The 16,857-nt window shown below is 47.6% G+C and overlaps 1 protein-coding gene across 9 annotated transcripts in view; it reads right to left on the bottom strand.

Moving 5' to 3' along the window:
- Positions 1-16,857, bottom strand: part of LOC135918587 (beta-1,4-N-acetylgalactosaminyltransferase bre-4-like) — a 74,385-nt gene that overhangs the window by 3,107 nt on the left and 54,421 nt on the right. For 7 of the 9 annotated variants that reach the window (XM_065452217.1, XM_070533999.1, XM_065452207.1 and 4 more), the window contains 3 exons: positions 7,755-7,939; positions 3,063-3,185; positions 1,742-1,837 (listed from right to left, as the gene is read on the bottom strand). In XM_065452217.1, the coding sequence (XP_065308289.1) occupies positions 1,742-1,837; positions 3,063-3,185; positions 7,755-7,939 (404 nt within the window). Of the gene's footprint in view, positions 1-1,633; positions 1,660-1,741; positions 1,838-3,062; positions 3,186-7,754; positions 7,940-16,857 lie in introns of all 9 variants that reach the window. The other 2 variants (XM_070534001.1, XM_070534000.1) reach the window with 2 other exon arrangements.

Raw genomic sequence — 16,857 nt, 5'->3', positions numbered from 1 at the left:
CTTTCTCAACTTCGGCAAAGAAGTGGTTCGGGGCCCCTTCGAGTGTGCGATTCTAGTACATATACGCGTGCATAAAGAACGTTATATTGCTTCATCCACACTCGGTTGCGTGAGATGCGCACGTCCCAGAAAGGAAATCACGAGAAACACGGTATAGGTCGATGATGCTCGCGCCATCAGCGCCTTTTATTCTTGTCCCTGTGCATCTCGCACTACCCAGAGTATAAAGCAATGTTGTTGCTAGGGCTAACTGGTATATTCCGAGAGTCGTAAATTCGCCTGTAGGTCAGCACTGTCGTGCGTTAGCTTCAACCTCGTTCTGTCATTGGCGCGGTTTCAAACTTGTACGCAGTATGAACGAGTAGGTGTTGACTCGCCCAACCTTCAGTGTTGTCACATGTATGCACCTGCATAGGACTAGCTAAAATTACAAAACGTTTGTTAAGGCATGTAAGCTTCGAAACGTGTACATATACTAGCTGTCAACTCTACTTAGGCACCAGAGAGAGCTCGCAAGTGCAAAGATCGGAATTCAGGCGGGTGACGGTACACTACACCGCCGATGTCATTGTGTTTCTCAATCTGGAAGGTTCGCAAATGTCTCTTGGAATTCGCCTGTTTCACCACTGCCGAGAATTTTTATTGAGGTAAATAGTGGGGCGCAGTCGCAGCGACTGCAATGGTGCGCTAAATGACTATGCTCTTCTGAGGATGCCCTCTTTACGTGTTATCGCAGCCGCTGGCTTATGCATTGCAGTGTTTGAATAATATAAACTTTTCTGCAGGTCGCGGGCGTCTCTGCATATTGCTTCTGATGTGCGTTTGACATTTTTTTTTCTTATGGTTAGTGGGACACTCATTGCTGCTTTCTTAATCTACCGACATCTCCGAACATAAGGTAGGCAACTTCGACGGCACTGAAAACACAACTTTTACTTATTGCCGTTCAGCCATTGTTTTCTATGCCACACTTTATGCATTTAAGGAACCACTTGCTTCTTCTTGTTGCAACAATGTTAGTTATCTTTTTAGTCGAACTACTATTCCTTTGCTTCAAGAGAGCTTCTGGCACTGCTTTTAGCAGCACCTGCTGATGTCTGGTTCCAGAGAGGCCTTGCACTAGCAATTTAAAGCTTGCCCTCGCAGCGTGTGAGCACCTATTACCGCCAAAAAGCCCAAACACCATTCCTCATACAGAGGAACTTGAGCATCTTTATCACATTATTTTCTGGCCATGAAGAGTACAGTCGCATAAAATAGCGATTAGGTGTTACTCGCGCTTTCAATATTTAATATAATAAATTACTGTTAGCTGATCGCTGAGCTATCTTCAGATGAGGCTTTGCTAACATGCCAAAAACGCTAAATGCGTTGTTTTTTGTGCTTAAATCAGCGCTTTGATGCATCAAACTCAGTGCATCGGACGTCATATGCGTTGGGCTTTGTGTAGTTGATGCACTTGAAAATATCCTTCGAAATTCACAGATTTATCAGTTATCTGAAGATCTGCGCGCATGTGTAACCTATATTGTTGTTAAATTTAACGCCTAACACTTGACAGGGCACTGCAAGATAGCGATTTCTTTAGGGCCAACATGTGAAGAAGGATGGTCACTTTAACAGTGAACTATACCTTATAAGCATCTAACAGGTCATCGCCTGCAAAAGAAATGAACAAAAAAAATAAATTTGACGACGTCTCATAACCCGTAGGCTTGATCTCGACGACAAGTAATCTCACCTTTCGTCGCTCGGCTTGCTTTTCACGTGGGCGAGGGTGGCGTACCTCGCCACATCTTTTGGACGCCTATAAATCTTGTAACCATAACGTTTCAGCCTGCATTGAGCAAGAATAACACCATGTTCTCAGCAACACTGCAGACAGATTTGAGGGATTGAAAGTCAGTGACTGAAGATCACACCCATTTCTTGAACAGTAGTTTCACAAGTTGAAAGTGCTCGTCCATTTGTACATGGGACATTTGAGTGAGGCTTCCCCCATCCCGCTCCCATGTGTAGGGTAGCAAACCGGTTAAGCGAAACTGGTTAACCTCCCTGCCTTCCTTCTCCACTTTTTCCTTCCTTGAGTGAGGCTTGGCCACTCTACTATCGTGTGGCGCCCCCGTTAGCCATAATAACACCATGCACTTCATGCAGTCGCCTACGCCCAAACGCTTGAGGGAATGCGCGTGTGACAACTCCCTTACATAACAAAATTTCTCCGATGACTCAGGGAGTAACGCAAAAGAACCACGTGCACTCTATCACTAGTCTAGCCAAGTTGAACTGTAAACGCGCATCGGAGTCGAACCAGTGACCTCAATCCCCATTTGCGCACAAGCACTCATCCTCACTGCTCTCTGAGAGTCTACGTAACCAAGCTGCACTCATAACGAAACGGCATAAACTTAGAGCGGGGCTGTTAGTGCGACTAAAAACAATTGAAAGCGCGGTTTTCTAAAAAAAAGAAAAAAGGGCTAGACCACTCACGAAGTTAACATTTTGAGGAAATTGGGCATGGCCCATATTTGTTCAAGTTTTGAAATGTGTGGTGTTAATCACGGACAACATGAAAATTGCTAAACCCTCGTTTCCGGCCTGTTTAGAGGCGTCAGATAAAACGCATTTACATAGTTTCTCCGGCAGAACACCTGCGCCTTTAGTTGCCTGAGCTGTCAATGGTAGCATACCCACTTATTAGCCCCTTTCCTTTCCGTTCTTCTCAATAAGACGCACACGCACACAAGAAAAACAACGTATCAGCAGTCTGAGGAACCGTGGCCTGGGGTGTGTACTCTTTAGGCGTTGGTCGCTCTAGGTACATTCACTCTCCTTAATTACGCATGCTTCACTTTCAAATACCTAATCTATACACTGTACCAAACACTCTCATCTAAAATTACTGGAAAATTTCCTTTTTCACTATTTCACTAGTAGTTTCTTTACTTTAGAACTAGAGAGAATAAACAATTCATCAACGATAAACTTATTTGGATGGAGCATTTTGTAAGTTCTGCAAGAAAGTTTTGTCTCTTCCTAGCCTTGACTGCAAGCACACTCGCCTGTAAGACATGTCGTCGTCTTCAGCTCCCCATCCCCAGTATTTATTGGAGTATCCATTGACACGCAGCATCTGCTCCTTGTTGACCGCACTCACTCCGCCAAAGAAATAAGGGTAATAAACTCTGAAAAAAAATAACCACAAAAAGCGTTACAATTATTCACATCATGCTCACCGGTACCAATAACCAAGTGATTGCGATACGTTTGCGCCGCATATGGAGTGTGTAATATTGTGATCCGCTTGCAAGCGGCATTCCGGGAAATGTTTTCTGTGTACGCAATTAGACCTACACGACGACTTTACCAGTCCAGTAGATCGCCCTACCTTCTCACTGAGGGGACTTCCCGTCTTTCTCGGGCAACCAATTGGAGTGGTGCACAGCCCAATATTTTCTTTCAAGTACACTTATCTCAGTTTACATAATATTGAATCTCGCCTCACTTCATGACTGGCTCGCACCTCGAACTGGCCCCTCTGTTCTCCTACTGGCTACTGCTGTGTACGTCCCTTGTAGGCAATGATAATCTCAAAGTAAATGCTCCGGACTAAAGGTGCACAATAACAATGTACATTCTCTTCCTCCCCAAGTTACCATGTGATGGTTTCCCGTTCCCTTTATGATTAAGGAACGTAACAATATTTTGCATGAACATTAAAAAAATTTTTACCTTTCATTCAAACGTTGACAAAACGTCATCGACATGCGCAACACATCATCTTCTACACAATGGTATTCCTGTTTTTAAGGACAACACCCTATCTCTTTTTTGGAGCAATGGTGCAAAGAGCAAAAATCCTGTTTCCACTTTCGCAGTGTAAAATTTGCATCCTGACTCGATGGTGGTTTTGGAAACGAACGCAAACCAGCAGCCATGCCGCAACTGTAATATTCCGCGGTCAGAGGGCTAGCCAGGGGTGGGGCTTATGGAGCTTCAGCCCCCCTCCCCCCGTAATGTTTTCGTGCTGTCACGCAACGCTGACCAAAATCACCCCTGGCGCCGGAAATCATTCCGTATTTTACTCTAGTATGTCTTTTTCACGATCGAAAAGTCATTTGAGCGCGCATATTGCAAACGCGGGCTGGATTTCGCGGCAATGCCCATGCACCGGGAGTCAGATAACGCAAAGAGCCCCATCCGAGCACAAAGTTTCAAGGGCGTTTTGATGGCGAGTGGGCTCGTCGCGGCATCTCGCGGAGGCCGCGTAATCTACAGAGTGCATGGATTTCAATTCCAAAACTTTATGGCTATAATCTCATAAGCTTATGATGCGAAAGGTACAATAACGTTATTACAGTCGTGCTTTAGATTTTCAATTCGGGAACTTTGTAGGTTTAATGTTATTATAAACATTTGACGCCAAAGGTTCATTCACTTTTCTAAAGCCATACATTGGACCATACAACGAGACAAGTCAAATTAACACATTATCAGACAAGCTAACAAAGCACGCAGTGAGCACCGACGAGACGAAGCGTTGTGGTGGTGCATTTGTGCCGTCATGTCACGGAAAAGAATATCAATTTTTTTTCCCTGTGCCACAGCATCTATATCAAGGTACTAAAGGAAGCAATAGTATATACGTTCTTATTTATTTTACTACTTTTACTTTGCCCTCGAGGACACGTTGAGCCTCTTTAATTTTGTTGTTCTCGCTACCCGCGGACTGCCAGAGCCAGCTAATACGCGTGCGTTTTTTGGTGTGGCCCTGACCACCACCCGGTGCACTTCGGTGCGCATTCGTTTTTGTCTGGCCGAGCGGATTTTCGCCTGGCATAGTTTTGGACGCTTTCTGGCTAACAGACAAGAAAAAGAAACAATGGTCGCTAGTCCCCATCGCTGCAGGGATTCGACGGATTGGAACACGTTCGCTTGAGTGCAACTTCTCCGCGCCGGTTTAGGATACGGAGCAGTATGCGTATGGTTCTCTGTGGACCAAGAGTCTAACGTTTTCTTCGATATTCCTTCGGTAGCCACATTAGGCTCCCCAAGTAGGCATTCGATTGTGGCCAACATGCCTTCCTTTGTGTGTTTCTTTTTCCATTTTGGTGCTCCGGCCCCACAAAACAAATGAAATTGTTGCGGCGCAGCGAATTACCGCATGGTGAAAGCTCTAGTTCATTCCTTCTTTTGCCGGAAGTAAAGGGCCATGGGACCCTTCAGTTACCGGATACTCTTATATTATTGCGAAAGAAATCATATGGGTACTCCCGGTGCATTCCTGCCGTCGCCGTCGCCCTCATTTTCGGTATAAAGTCCAAAGGCGTTAACTTCGTCACCACTCGACGCAGGCTGCATGTGCGATGGGGACAGTGGCATGGGTCAGCCGACGACGGTGGCTCAATCTTGTGTGCGCAAGAAAGAAAAGCGGGGAGGAAGCGCGCCGCCTTCCGCCGCGCGCGATACGTCGCGGGGAGTGAAGGGAGAGGGAGAGACGATCACAAACAAACCGTGTACAGGATAGGGTGGTAGGTTGCGACCTTATAGGGAAGCTGAAAAGTTTTCCCGAAAAAATGAGTGAAGAGCTGTACGTCATTGTTTTCAACCCTCTGAATTCGAATAGAGCATCGAAATTGAACAAAAGAAAGCGCAGAGAGATTTTATTTCGACGAAAAGTGCAGCAGCAGACTCGGGGCAGCTCGCGCGCCTCGTTTCCGCCTGTGATGGGTCGGGCGCCTCGTGACGTCAGTGGTGTTCTTCCGGACCGGCCGCTACACATGAAGCACGGTGCAAGGTAGTTGGGTGCTGTTTTGCCGAGACGGCCAGGGAAAATTTCGAGAGCTTGCGTTTCTCTGAGGAGCTCGGCGTTAAGTCCAAACCCCACGAGAGTGATCCTGCGCGCGACGGCGACGGCTTCGAGCGACAAAACAGGCCGTCACTTGAACAGATCGCTCGGTGTTGTCACTCGATCGGTCGTTTCTAGAAATCTAGAAATCGTCGCTCATCTCCCGGAAGTGCTATGAGCGACTAGCCAATAGCGCGAAGGCGGAACTGGATGAACATAACTCAAATACATTGATTGTCGCACGGAATGAGCAAACTATTGAATTTTACATGTGCACGAATAAGAACCTAGTGCAAGACCTTCAGAAATATTTTATTCTCCTTTTTACAGTAAGATACATCAACTTAAATTAATAAAGCACGCGTCATGCTAGTTTTGACGCGTATATTGCTGCCCTCATACGGGGAAGCCGTCGCTCAAAGCCATTGCTCGCGTGGAGTTTGGCATGCAAGCGACGAGTGAACGCGACAGCTATCTCTATCACCTCGCTTGTCGCTGTCGCATGCAAGTTCGCTCGTAAGGGGTTTATACTTTACTCCCTACATGTACGAGCCAAATGCTAAGAGCCGGCCTCTCCAAGAAGCAAAAAATGCTTATGATAGCAGTGCTTTCGATGCAAACGAAGGCGATGTGTAAGCATCTCCTGGTGTTGGAAATGTTATTTGGTGAGTATGTTTCTTTTTTTTCTAAGCTGCACTCAGCGATCCAGTGAGTTCGTTTCCCGGGTGAAGCGGGAGCGCAGCGTCCTGGCGTGAGCCAGCTTGACAGCACAATTTTAACCGACGAGTGAGACAGCATGAGACAGCACAATTTTAACCGACGAGTACGTCGCTCCTAAGTGAAAAATCCACCACCCTCCCCCCATTAAAATTTTGCCTGCATGATTTATAAGGTTCCCGCATCGGTATATGAGCGTCTTATTGAATTCGACAGACTCTTCAGCTTAAGCTAGGGTGCTCCTATCTAAATACATGTAAAAGGAGACTTCCTTCCTCTCGGCAAACACTGCACCGAATTTGACGAGGTTTGTTCCATTTAAAAGAAATACCTGCTGTCTAGCGATCGTTGGTTTCCAATTTTTTATTTAGATTGTCATCTCTTAATAAATATTGGCAAAAATCGAAAATTTTCAGAAAACGAGGCTATCAAGTTTACAAATCTCTAACTCAGCACGGAAAAGTGCTATCACAATTCTGTGAACTGCATCGGATAGTACATCTAAAGCGAAAAAAATCGATATGTTACACATCAATCTGGAAAAAAATGTGTATTATGGCAACACAGATTTCGGAGAACCCTTGTACACAACAAACAAATTTACGTAATATATATATTGACATATAGAATTTGTCCGCTATGAATGATCTAATGGATGCAGTTTACAGAACGGCGATATCTGTTGTTGATGCAGAGCTATAAATTTGTAAACTTCGTGCTTCTTCTTTTCCTTCTTCCTCATCTTTTCTCCCACCCCATCCTCCGTACAGAGTAGTCAACCGGACACTTACTCACGTTAGCCTCTCTTCCTTTCAGCTTTTGTTTTCTCTCTCTGCCTCTTCGTATTTCTTCCTTAAATGAGCAAAATGCTCAATTAGTAAAACTAAATTATAAATACCTACTAATATTCTTTTCGTAAAGCCAATATATATTAATTAAGCATAAAGCTAGAAGTGTTCCTTCTGTCCTTATAGTTCATTCTTCGCTAAAAGAGCATATATGTAGCTGTAGATTCTTTAGTGTTGTGTAGAATCATTACACTCTTGCTTTCTTTAACGTAGCTAGTGTTATCATTCATGAAGCTTTATTTAAATGCCATTCATCACGAGGCAGCCCAACATATTAATGTAAGTAAACACGAGAAAGCACGCTACTGATCACACTGCCAACAAAGTTTGAGCATTCTCACCCGGATTTGTTATTCACGTCGACCGACATATGCCTCGGCTGTTCTGGGCACGTGTAAACGTTTCTGTCGTCCAGAGGGACCATGTCGACGTCGTGGAATACGAAGCACTGGTAGTCGTACAGGGCCGTCGACTCGACGTAGCCCACGTTGAGGAGCTTGGCCCGGTTAAAATCCGCGTCGTCACCCTGCAAATAAAAGGCTTGATTCCCGATTGTTTCTATTTTTCACTTAGCAAAAGGTGTAAATACTGATGTGAGTAAATTTGACCACACGCACTTTTGATTATACTAGTCTATATGATTCCATAGATTTGGCCCATGGAGACAGGAATACGGAATATCGAGGAGTAGCCCTTGTCATTGTGCGGCTCTTGTGGTGTCTGCGCTACGCCAAAGCTACAGGACTTGATACCGCAGAAGCTTTAGGCATCATCTTGATAAGTAGTCGTAATGTTTAACAACTAAAAACAATAGCAGCTTACCCTACGGTATGCCTTCGTCGAAAATTTATCACTCTCATAGAATGTTCATTCATTTCATTTATTTATCCAAATTTCTTTGTACAGGGTGGATTTACTGGTCAATCTAAGCACGCAGTGCTTGTAAAATGACCAGGCAGTTGGTGAAACAACATATTAAATTCATATTACTACATAACTACAATTACATTACTACTACACTACAATACTACATTACTACAATTAATACATTCTCTCGCATATATACACTGGACACCGTCCAATGCAGTAAACAAAAACAAACAAACAAACAAAACATTTTGAGTTCCTGTTTCATTACACAATGTTGTCAAGAAAAACATCAAAGTCAAAACAAAGTCAAAACATCAAAGCGATACATAAATACACCAGTCACTTACAGGACTACAACTCAATTCTTTAAACTGCTGAATTCAAAATTATACACAGGTATCGAAGCAAGAACAAACAAAAGTTGAAAAAAAAGCCGGTAAACAATTCCGTATGAGTCAACTGGCTTTACCTATTAAATGTTTATTGAGCTTGCACACCAATTTCTGATCGCTTTATTCATTTTTCGTTTCGTGTTTATTGTATATAATTCATCACTCAATTGATTAAATACTGAAGGGACATAGTAGTTCCGGGTTCTTTTTCCATAGTGAGTGTAGACACGTGGTTTCACGTACCTCTCAGTTTGTCGCAGTGTCACGTTCTTTTTTACGGCAACCCTGAATTCTTTGCTGAAGTAGTGATTCTTCAAAACTACATAATTAAATAGTTCTTTCACTGGTAGTATACCCAGGGCTTGGTATTTTTCCCTTGTACCTGCGCTATCTAACGCTGTACCGTAGGTTATGCTCTTGATTATTTTACGAATTACGCGATTAATTTCTTGTTTTTTTGTTTTCAGAGCAAGTGCCGTATAATGTAATGCCATACATAAGTAAAGACTCAGCTAGCGCCTTAAATACAGTAAGCTTTACTTTAAATGGAGCTCTGCCTCGAAGGTGATACATCATGGCAGCAATTGATCTTAGCTTTTTACATATGTATTTAACGTGACTATTCCAATTAAGACATTGATCGAAATGCACACCTAAATACTTTACAGTTGATTCGAGTGGCAAAGGTAGGCAGCGGCATGAATTACAGTCTGACGAATGCAAAAAAATCCTCCTATTAATTGTGATAGCTTTGTGGGGATTCTTAAAACAAATTAGCTTTGTTTTCCCTTTATTTATGTAAATATAATTTTCCTGAAACCAATCACATAATTTAACAATATCACTTTGTAGTTGTTCGAACCCTGTATCAATGTTCGCAACATATATAGTTATCGCAGTGTCGTCCGCATACTGGAAAATTTTAGAATGTAATGGTAGAAGGCTGAGGTCTGTAACATAAATGTTAAAAAGCAGGGGTCCTAACGTACTACCCTGAGGTACTCCATAGTTTAGCAACTCCAAACTGCTATATGTTTCTCCTAACCTAACACACTGAAATCTGTCAGCAAAATAACTTGAAAAAAACTTAATGAAGTGTCCCCGGAAACCCAGATATTGCAACTTTTTCATCATAATGTTATGGTCTATGGTATCGAAAGCTTTTGTTAGATCTAACATTAAAGGCAGGACCACTCGGTTATTTTCTATCGAACTGTTGATGTAATCGGATAGCTCGTCTAGCAAAGAAGTTGTATTTTTATTCTGTGTGAAACCAAATTGCGCATTATTGTTCAGTGAAAATCGATCACAGAACGACAGCAGCACGGATGCTACATGCTTTTCCATTATGTGGGCAAGCGCTGAAAGGATGGAAATCGGTCTGTAATTTCCGCAGTCATTCTTTTTTCCGTTTTTGTATATTGGCCTAACAACAGAAATTTTCATTTCTTTCGGTATATCTCCAGTTTGAAATATTCCGTTTAGAATTTTTAATAATACGTCTTTTAGTTCCTTAAAGTTACTACGGAGGTCTCGATTACGAATCTTATCAAAACCCGGAGGCTTCCATTCCTTCAAACCCTTGATAATATTACATAATTCGACTTCAGATATTTCTGGCAGAAAAGCTGTGTTCGCGCATGTGCGTTTAGGTTTGTATTCGGTGTGCCCATCGCGACTTGTTGCTCTTAGTTTTTCCGCTGCATGCAAGAACGTGTCATTGAACTTATCACACATTACTTCCGTGTCTACTGTGGGGAGTGAGTGAGTGAGTGAGTGAATAAACTTTTATTTGGTCCAGCAAAGCGCGATAAAACGCGCACCTGGCTAATCCCACGACGGGACTGACAGATCTAGTCTGCCGGCCCGATCGCGGGCGCGCTGGACGGCCAGGATTTGATCCTCAAATACGGGACTTCGCAGGAGGGCGTCCCACTCTTCCTTGGTGAACTTCGGGCCCAGCGACCCGCACTCCCAGAGCATATGAGGCAACGTAGCTACCTCACCACAGGCCACGCAAGAACAATTAGTATAAATCTCTGGATATATGCTATTAAGGGACGCCGGATTTGGGTACGAGTTCGTTTGTAGAAGTCTTAGTGTGACCGCCTGCGGCCTGCTTAACTTGGAGTGAGGCGGGGGGAAAACCCTTCTCTCTAAGTAGAAGAATTTAGTTATTTCATTGTGTGTGAGAGGAGCGTCTCGGTGTCCGGGGAGAGAGTCGCCCGACCCGAGGGCAGCGCGGTCGGTAAAGCCACGCGCAGCCTCGTGGGCAGACTCGTTGAGGTTCAGAGGAACCCCCTCAATCGCCCCGACGTGTGCAGGGAACCAAAGGATCGAGTGCATGGAGGTGTTGCCGTGTTTGGCGCCTTTCAGAATTTGAACTACCTGCCGGGCTACCCGGCCTTTCTGGAATGCCCTGATGGCGGCTTTCGAATCGCTATACACCCTGTCTCTCCGACCGTCTTGCATGGCGAGTGCAATGGCCACTTGCTCGGCCACCTCTGGGTTCGTCGTCCGGACGGAAGCACAGTTGATAACTTTGCCCAGCGTGTCAACGACGGAAACCGCAAAAGCCTTGCCGTCTCGGTATGCAACTGCGTCCACGAAGCTTGCTGCGATTTTGTCCCTGTTTACTTGCTTTAGCATATTCAATGCTCTTGCCTTGCGACGACCTGCGTTGTGAACGGGATGAACGTTGCGGGGCAAAGGGGCGACCACGATCGTCTCCCCTATTTCTCTGGGGATTTGGGTGTCTTCAGCCAAGTTCTTGGTTGGTGCGAGTCCGATCTCCTCGAGGATACGCCTGCCGGCCGGCGTGGTGGACAGCCGAGTTAGCTGGGCCCGTTCCTGAGCCTCGGCTATCTCCTCCATGGTGTTGTGTATGCCGAGCCGAAGGAGGTCCTCTGTATGCGTTCTGACGGGCAGCCCGAGGGCTCTCTTGAAGAATTTTCTAATGAGGGCATTAAGCTTTTCCCGCTCGGCTCTGAGCCAGTTGTGCATGGCCACCGTTTAGGTGAAGTGACACAGCACAAAGGCGTTGATGAGCCGAAGCAGGTTGTCCTCCTTGAGGCCACGATGTCTGTTCGTGACCCTTCGTACAAGGTGAAAAGCATTGTCGGTTTTCGCAGTTATCTTGCGTAACGCAGTACCGTTGCCGCCGCGTGATTCTATAAACATACCCAGGACTCTGATGGTGTCGACCCTGGGTATCGGGTCACCCGCTCCGAGTGAACAGGTGAATGTCACTTTCCGAGACCGGTTTCCAGCCCTTGGGTCTGCGCCCTTTTTCTTTTCTATAAAGGAGAAGCTCAGATTTGGTCGGGGAGCATCTGAGTCCGGTGGGTAGCAGGTACTGCTCCGTGACGTCTACCGCCTCTTGCATGGCGCTTTCCACTTGCCCTTCGCTACCGCCGGTGCACCAGATGGTGATGTCGTCTGCGTAGATGGTGTGTTTGATACCTTCAATTTGGGCCAGATTCCTCGAGAGGCCGATCATGCAGATGTTGAAGAGTGCAGGAGAAATGACCGAGCCTTGCGGCGTGCCCCGTGAGCCCAGGAGCACCTCGTCGGAGACAAAGTCGCCGATCCGCAGCTTCGCTTTCCTCCCCGTCAGGAACGAACGGACGTAGTTATATAGTCTGGGGCCCAGCTCGAGGTCTGCCACGGAGGCCAGAATGTATTCGTGGAGAACGTTGTCAAAGGCTTTCTCGAGGTCGAGTCCGAGCAGGGCCCTGGTGTCTCTGGTACTGCCGTCGATGATTTGATGTTTGATCATCTTCATGGCGTCCTGCGACGAGAGGCCGGCACGAAAGCCAATCATGTTGTGAGTATAGATGTTGTTCTCTTCGAGATATCTGTTTAGTCTGTTGAGGACGACATGCTCCGCCACTTTCCCAACGCAGGAGGTGAGAGAGATCGGTCGGAGGTTGTCCACGTTCGGAGCCTTGCCGGGTTTGGGGATCAGGACGACGTTGGCGGTCTTCCATTGCTCTGGGACGCTGCCGTTTTTCCAGGTTTCGTTGATCTTCTCGGTGAGGTATGCGATCGAACCGTCGTCAAGGTTCCGCAGCATCTTGTTGGTGATTCTGTCGGCACCTGGCGCACACTTCCCATTGAGCGCGAAAATGGCTTGCCTAATTTCCCCCACGGTAAAGTCTTCGTCCAATTCCGGACGGCTTGGGCCGAGGTAGTCAGTAAACCGGTCTTCCTCGTTTCCACGCTTTATGGGAAGGTATTTCTCCATGAGCTTGGCAACCAGCTCGTCCCCGGAACAGGATGTGGTAGCTTCGTGCAGGGCTCTGGCGAGCGTGTGTCTCTGACTGGATCTGGTGCTGCCCTCGTCGAGGAGATGTTTAAGCATGCCCCAGGACTTGCCGTTACGCATCTGCCCGTCTATCGAGTCACAGACCTCGTCCCATTGCTGCTTGCCGAGGGTCCGACAGTGATCTTCGATGGCTTTGTTAAGCTCGAAGATCTTTTTCCTCAATCTTCGGTTAAACCTTTGTCCCTTCCATCTTAGAAGCAGCGCCTGCTTGGCCTCGATCAGATGGGTCAGCCTACTGTCCATCTTTTCTACCTCCAGGTCGCTGACGATCTTCTTAGTGGATGACTCGGCGTCACTCTTGATTCGCTCGCACCAATCTTCCAGGTCTTTGGGGACGGGTGCGCTGTCGTTGCCGCGGAGCTTGCGAAAAAGGTCCCAGTCCGTGACAGTGAATTCCCTGGATTTACTTCGGGTGACTTCGAAGCGGGTCTCGAGCACATAATGGTCACTACCAAAATTTATTGCGGTGTTGCTCCACTCGGCTCCCTCGACGTTCTTCACGAACGCCAGATCGGGGGTGGTGTCCCGGCTCACCGACTTGCCGATTCGGGTGGGGAACGCCTTGTCCGTGATGAGCGTGAGGTCCATTTCGTTGGCGTTCTGCCACAGACCCTGGCCCTTGCTCGTGTCGTAGACGTACCCCCACACGCCGTACGGTGCGTTGAAATCTCCGACGACGACCAAGGGATGGGTGCCGGCCAGGTCGACGGACTTCTTGAGTATCGTTTTGAACTGCTGTTGCGAGTGCCTAGGATTGCTGTAGATGTTGAGAATAAACACGCTGTTTCTTCGCTGGTTGCGTTGTCTCGTGTTGAGCAGAACCTCCGCCATGACGTATTCGACCTTGCAACTCGCCAGCTTCAGGTCGTGAGACAAGTGTGTAAGCCTCCTGTCAATTAACGTGCACACTCCCCGACCTTCGCCCTGCACGGAGACGGCACGATAACCAGAGAGGGATGCGGCAGAGACGAGGGTTTCCTGTAATGCTATTACTTGTGGTTTGTTAGGTAGCGATCTCAAATATTGCTGCAAAGGAGCCCTCTTATTGGAGTACCCCCTGCAGTTCCATTGCCAAATTTTGAACTCCTCTTTGGAACTATCCATGATTAGATAAAGTGTCCGGGGCACCCGCTGTAAGCACAGGTGCACGCAAGAAGTTCCCCCCACTCTGACGAGCCGATGTGCTCGTAGCCCTGATCTGAGTCCCCGACGCGTTCGGAACAACAACCTGCATCGGAGTTACGGACGTATTATTATTCGGGATCACCAGACGCTCGAGGGCGTCCATGCGATCGGCCAGCGCGCCTAGGCCTCTCCTCGGGTCTCCAAGGGCGACTTGCACCTGTGCTAAGCCTTGTTGTAACTGCTGCACACTCTTAGTGAGCGTAGCCAGCATGCCTTTGATCTCATAAGTTTGCGAGTCATCGTCCTTACTGGAAACTGCCCTACGCTTGGCGGCGCCGGCCGAGTCGCAGACCGGAACTGGTGCTTCTGTGGCGGTCGGCGCCGACGCGTTGGATGTAGCACTCTGACTGATTACCAATTTCTTAATCTCTGTCATTTCACTAGCCATCTTTCTGATCATTTCTTTTAAGTCCGCGTTTTCCTTCATAAGGCGCGCTACCTCGGCGTCCCTGGATTGCTCTGGAAGCGGGTCGCGTGGGCCCCGGTAGGATCTCGTGTGGGCGCCGCCAGCAACCATATCTACCCACGATAGCGTCGACTTTCTCTTCCTCTGCTGGCCGGCACTGGACCCATACCGGGCCCTCGAGACAGAGCGGCTCCTGGAGCGGCTTCCGGATCTGCCCCTGGACATAGATCTGCCCCTGGACCTGGAACGGCGTCCGGAAGGCGGAGAGGGGCTCCTGGATCTAGAGCTCCCGCGAGCCGCGGAGCGACCGGCGGCGGCCGGTAGTTGTCGCTCGTCCATGGCGAGGGCCGGAGACTTGCTTCTATTGGCTCGGGATCGGTCCCCGCGCCTGCGTCTGACGAGGTACGGCGTCTGGTACCTCTGCTTGCATTCCTTGGCAGCGGTGAAGTGTCGGCCTCCGCACAGCCTGCATTTGGGGTCACACTTGTGTTGTTCGTCTGGGTTGGCGATGCCGCATCCCCTGCACATAGTTTCGTCCGGCGAGGGGCAGACGTCCGCTCGATGCCCGAGGCGGCCACAGGCGTAGCACACCTCCACTTGCTTCCTATATAATGCACACCTGACAAGTGTGCCACCGTACGACACGTAGTTTGGCACCTTGTAGCCGTCGAAGACCACAACCACGGTGCCCGTGCTCTTGATTCGTTTGGCTCCCAAGGCCAGTGGGTTCTTCGAGTTGACAATCTTGCGATCGAGCTCCTCCGGGCCTTCACTCGGTGCGATGCCGCGGATGACGCCTTTGCACGTAGAGTTGGGCGCTGCCTCGTACGCATTCACCTCGTGCTGCTGGCCGCCAACAGCGATGCACTCGACCCTGACGTACAGGGTCGCATTTTCTCTGCTGGGGGTGCTGATGACCATGATATTTTGTTGGAAATTCGGGCACATCGTGTCCGAGTCCCGCTTCTCCTGGTCGAAACCGACTGCGTTCCATATGGCCTCGGCCACAACTGTCGCCCCCACCTTGCTGATGTTCAGACCTCCCTTCGGCCTGACGATGATCTTCGCGTCTTCTTTGGGCAACGGAGGCATCCTTCCACCCCGAATAATTTTGGCTTTAGCGCTGCTGCGGTGTCGGTGACCCTTTGCGGTCGCGTTGTCATTTGGCTTAGCGCCGGTAGAAATGGCACCAACTCGCTCGACGGGCGCTGATTTGGCTCCGGAGCGCCTGGCAGCAACTGTTTGCCATCCGAGATCCTTGGAAAATTCCTCGGGAGTCAGAAGCTCCCCTTCCACTTCGCATTCCATCACGGCAGACACTGACGAGAAGAGCTGGCGCCGCAGCAGCACTTCGCCGCGCTAACACAAGCGCGGCAAGGGTTAGCGTTGCAGCGGCGTAGCCTGGACTGAAAAGGCCGATAAAATCGCAACAAGGCCACCCACCTTCAAGAGTCGGGTGTCTACGGGATCACCACAACTTAGAGAGTCCGTTGGCACTAAAATAGTCGAACTGGGCTCAAATTAAATCACCGAAATCATTTTCAGAAGCGGGAGCCGGTCTTCGCCGCCTACTGGCACGTTCGTCGTCGTCGTCTTTTTATCAGTTCTTTTTATCAGTTTATCAGTTCTTTTTTATCACGTCTTCAACGCATGCATGTTTCGATCGGCCCATCAGGTCGTTTGCCAATGCCCACGTTTTCTTTACGTCGTTTTTATTTAACGAGAATTCTCGTGAGAGGTATCTTCGTTTCGCAAGTCGCAATTTCGCTGTCACCAGATTTCTTAGTGAACAGTATTCTGCTCTTTTCGTTACATCGTGCGGTTCTTTCTTGCTTTTCTGCCATGCTTTGTCCTTAAGGTAGCACAATTCTATGATATCTGGCGTGATCCATTTACTGTCAGGCTTTCTCTTCTTCACCTTTACTATTTTAGTGGAACCTTCGTAAATCCTATTGAATGTTTCAATAAGACTACTGTACGTGGCTATATGATCAAGCGGTAAGAGTGCACTCCAGTTTGTATTTTTGATTTTTGTGTCAACTTGTGCATTATCGATAATAGTGCTTGTAACCAAAGCCTTTCCTTTCGTTATTGGTTGTTCAGACATAATTGCTAACATGACAAAATAATGGTCAGCCAGTTTGTGCTTAACGACTCCGGATGTATACCGCTGGTTGGTTAATCGAAGGATGATGTGGTCAATGCACGATTTGGAAATTTTTGAGCCCAAGTATTCCTCTCTTGTGTACTCATGTATTGCGTTG

This window comes from Dermacentor albipictus, chromosome 2 (assembly GCF_038994185.2).
Source record: "Dermacentor albipictus isolate Rhodes 1998 colony chromosome 2, USDA_Dalb.pri_finalv2, whole genome shotgun sequence".
In the NCBI taxonomy this organism is placed as follows: domain Eukaryota; kingdom Metazoa; phylum Arthropoda; class Arachnida; order Ixodida; family Ixodidae; genus Dermacentor; species Dermacentor albipictus.
The sequence above is the reverse complement of the archived record's forward strand: the minus strand, read 5'-3'. Positions and strand labels throughout refer to the sequence as shown.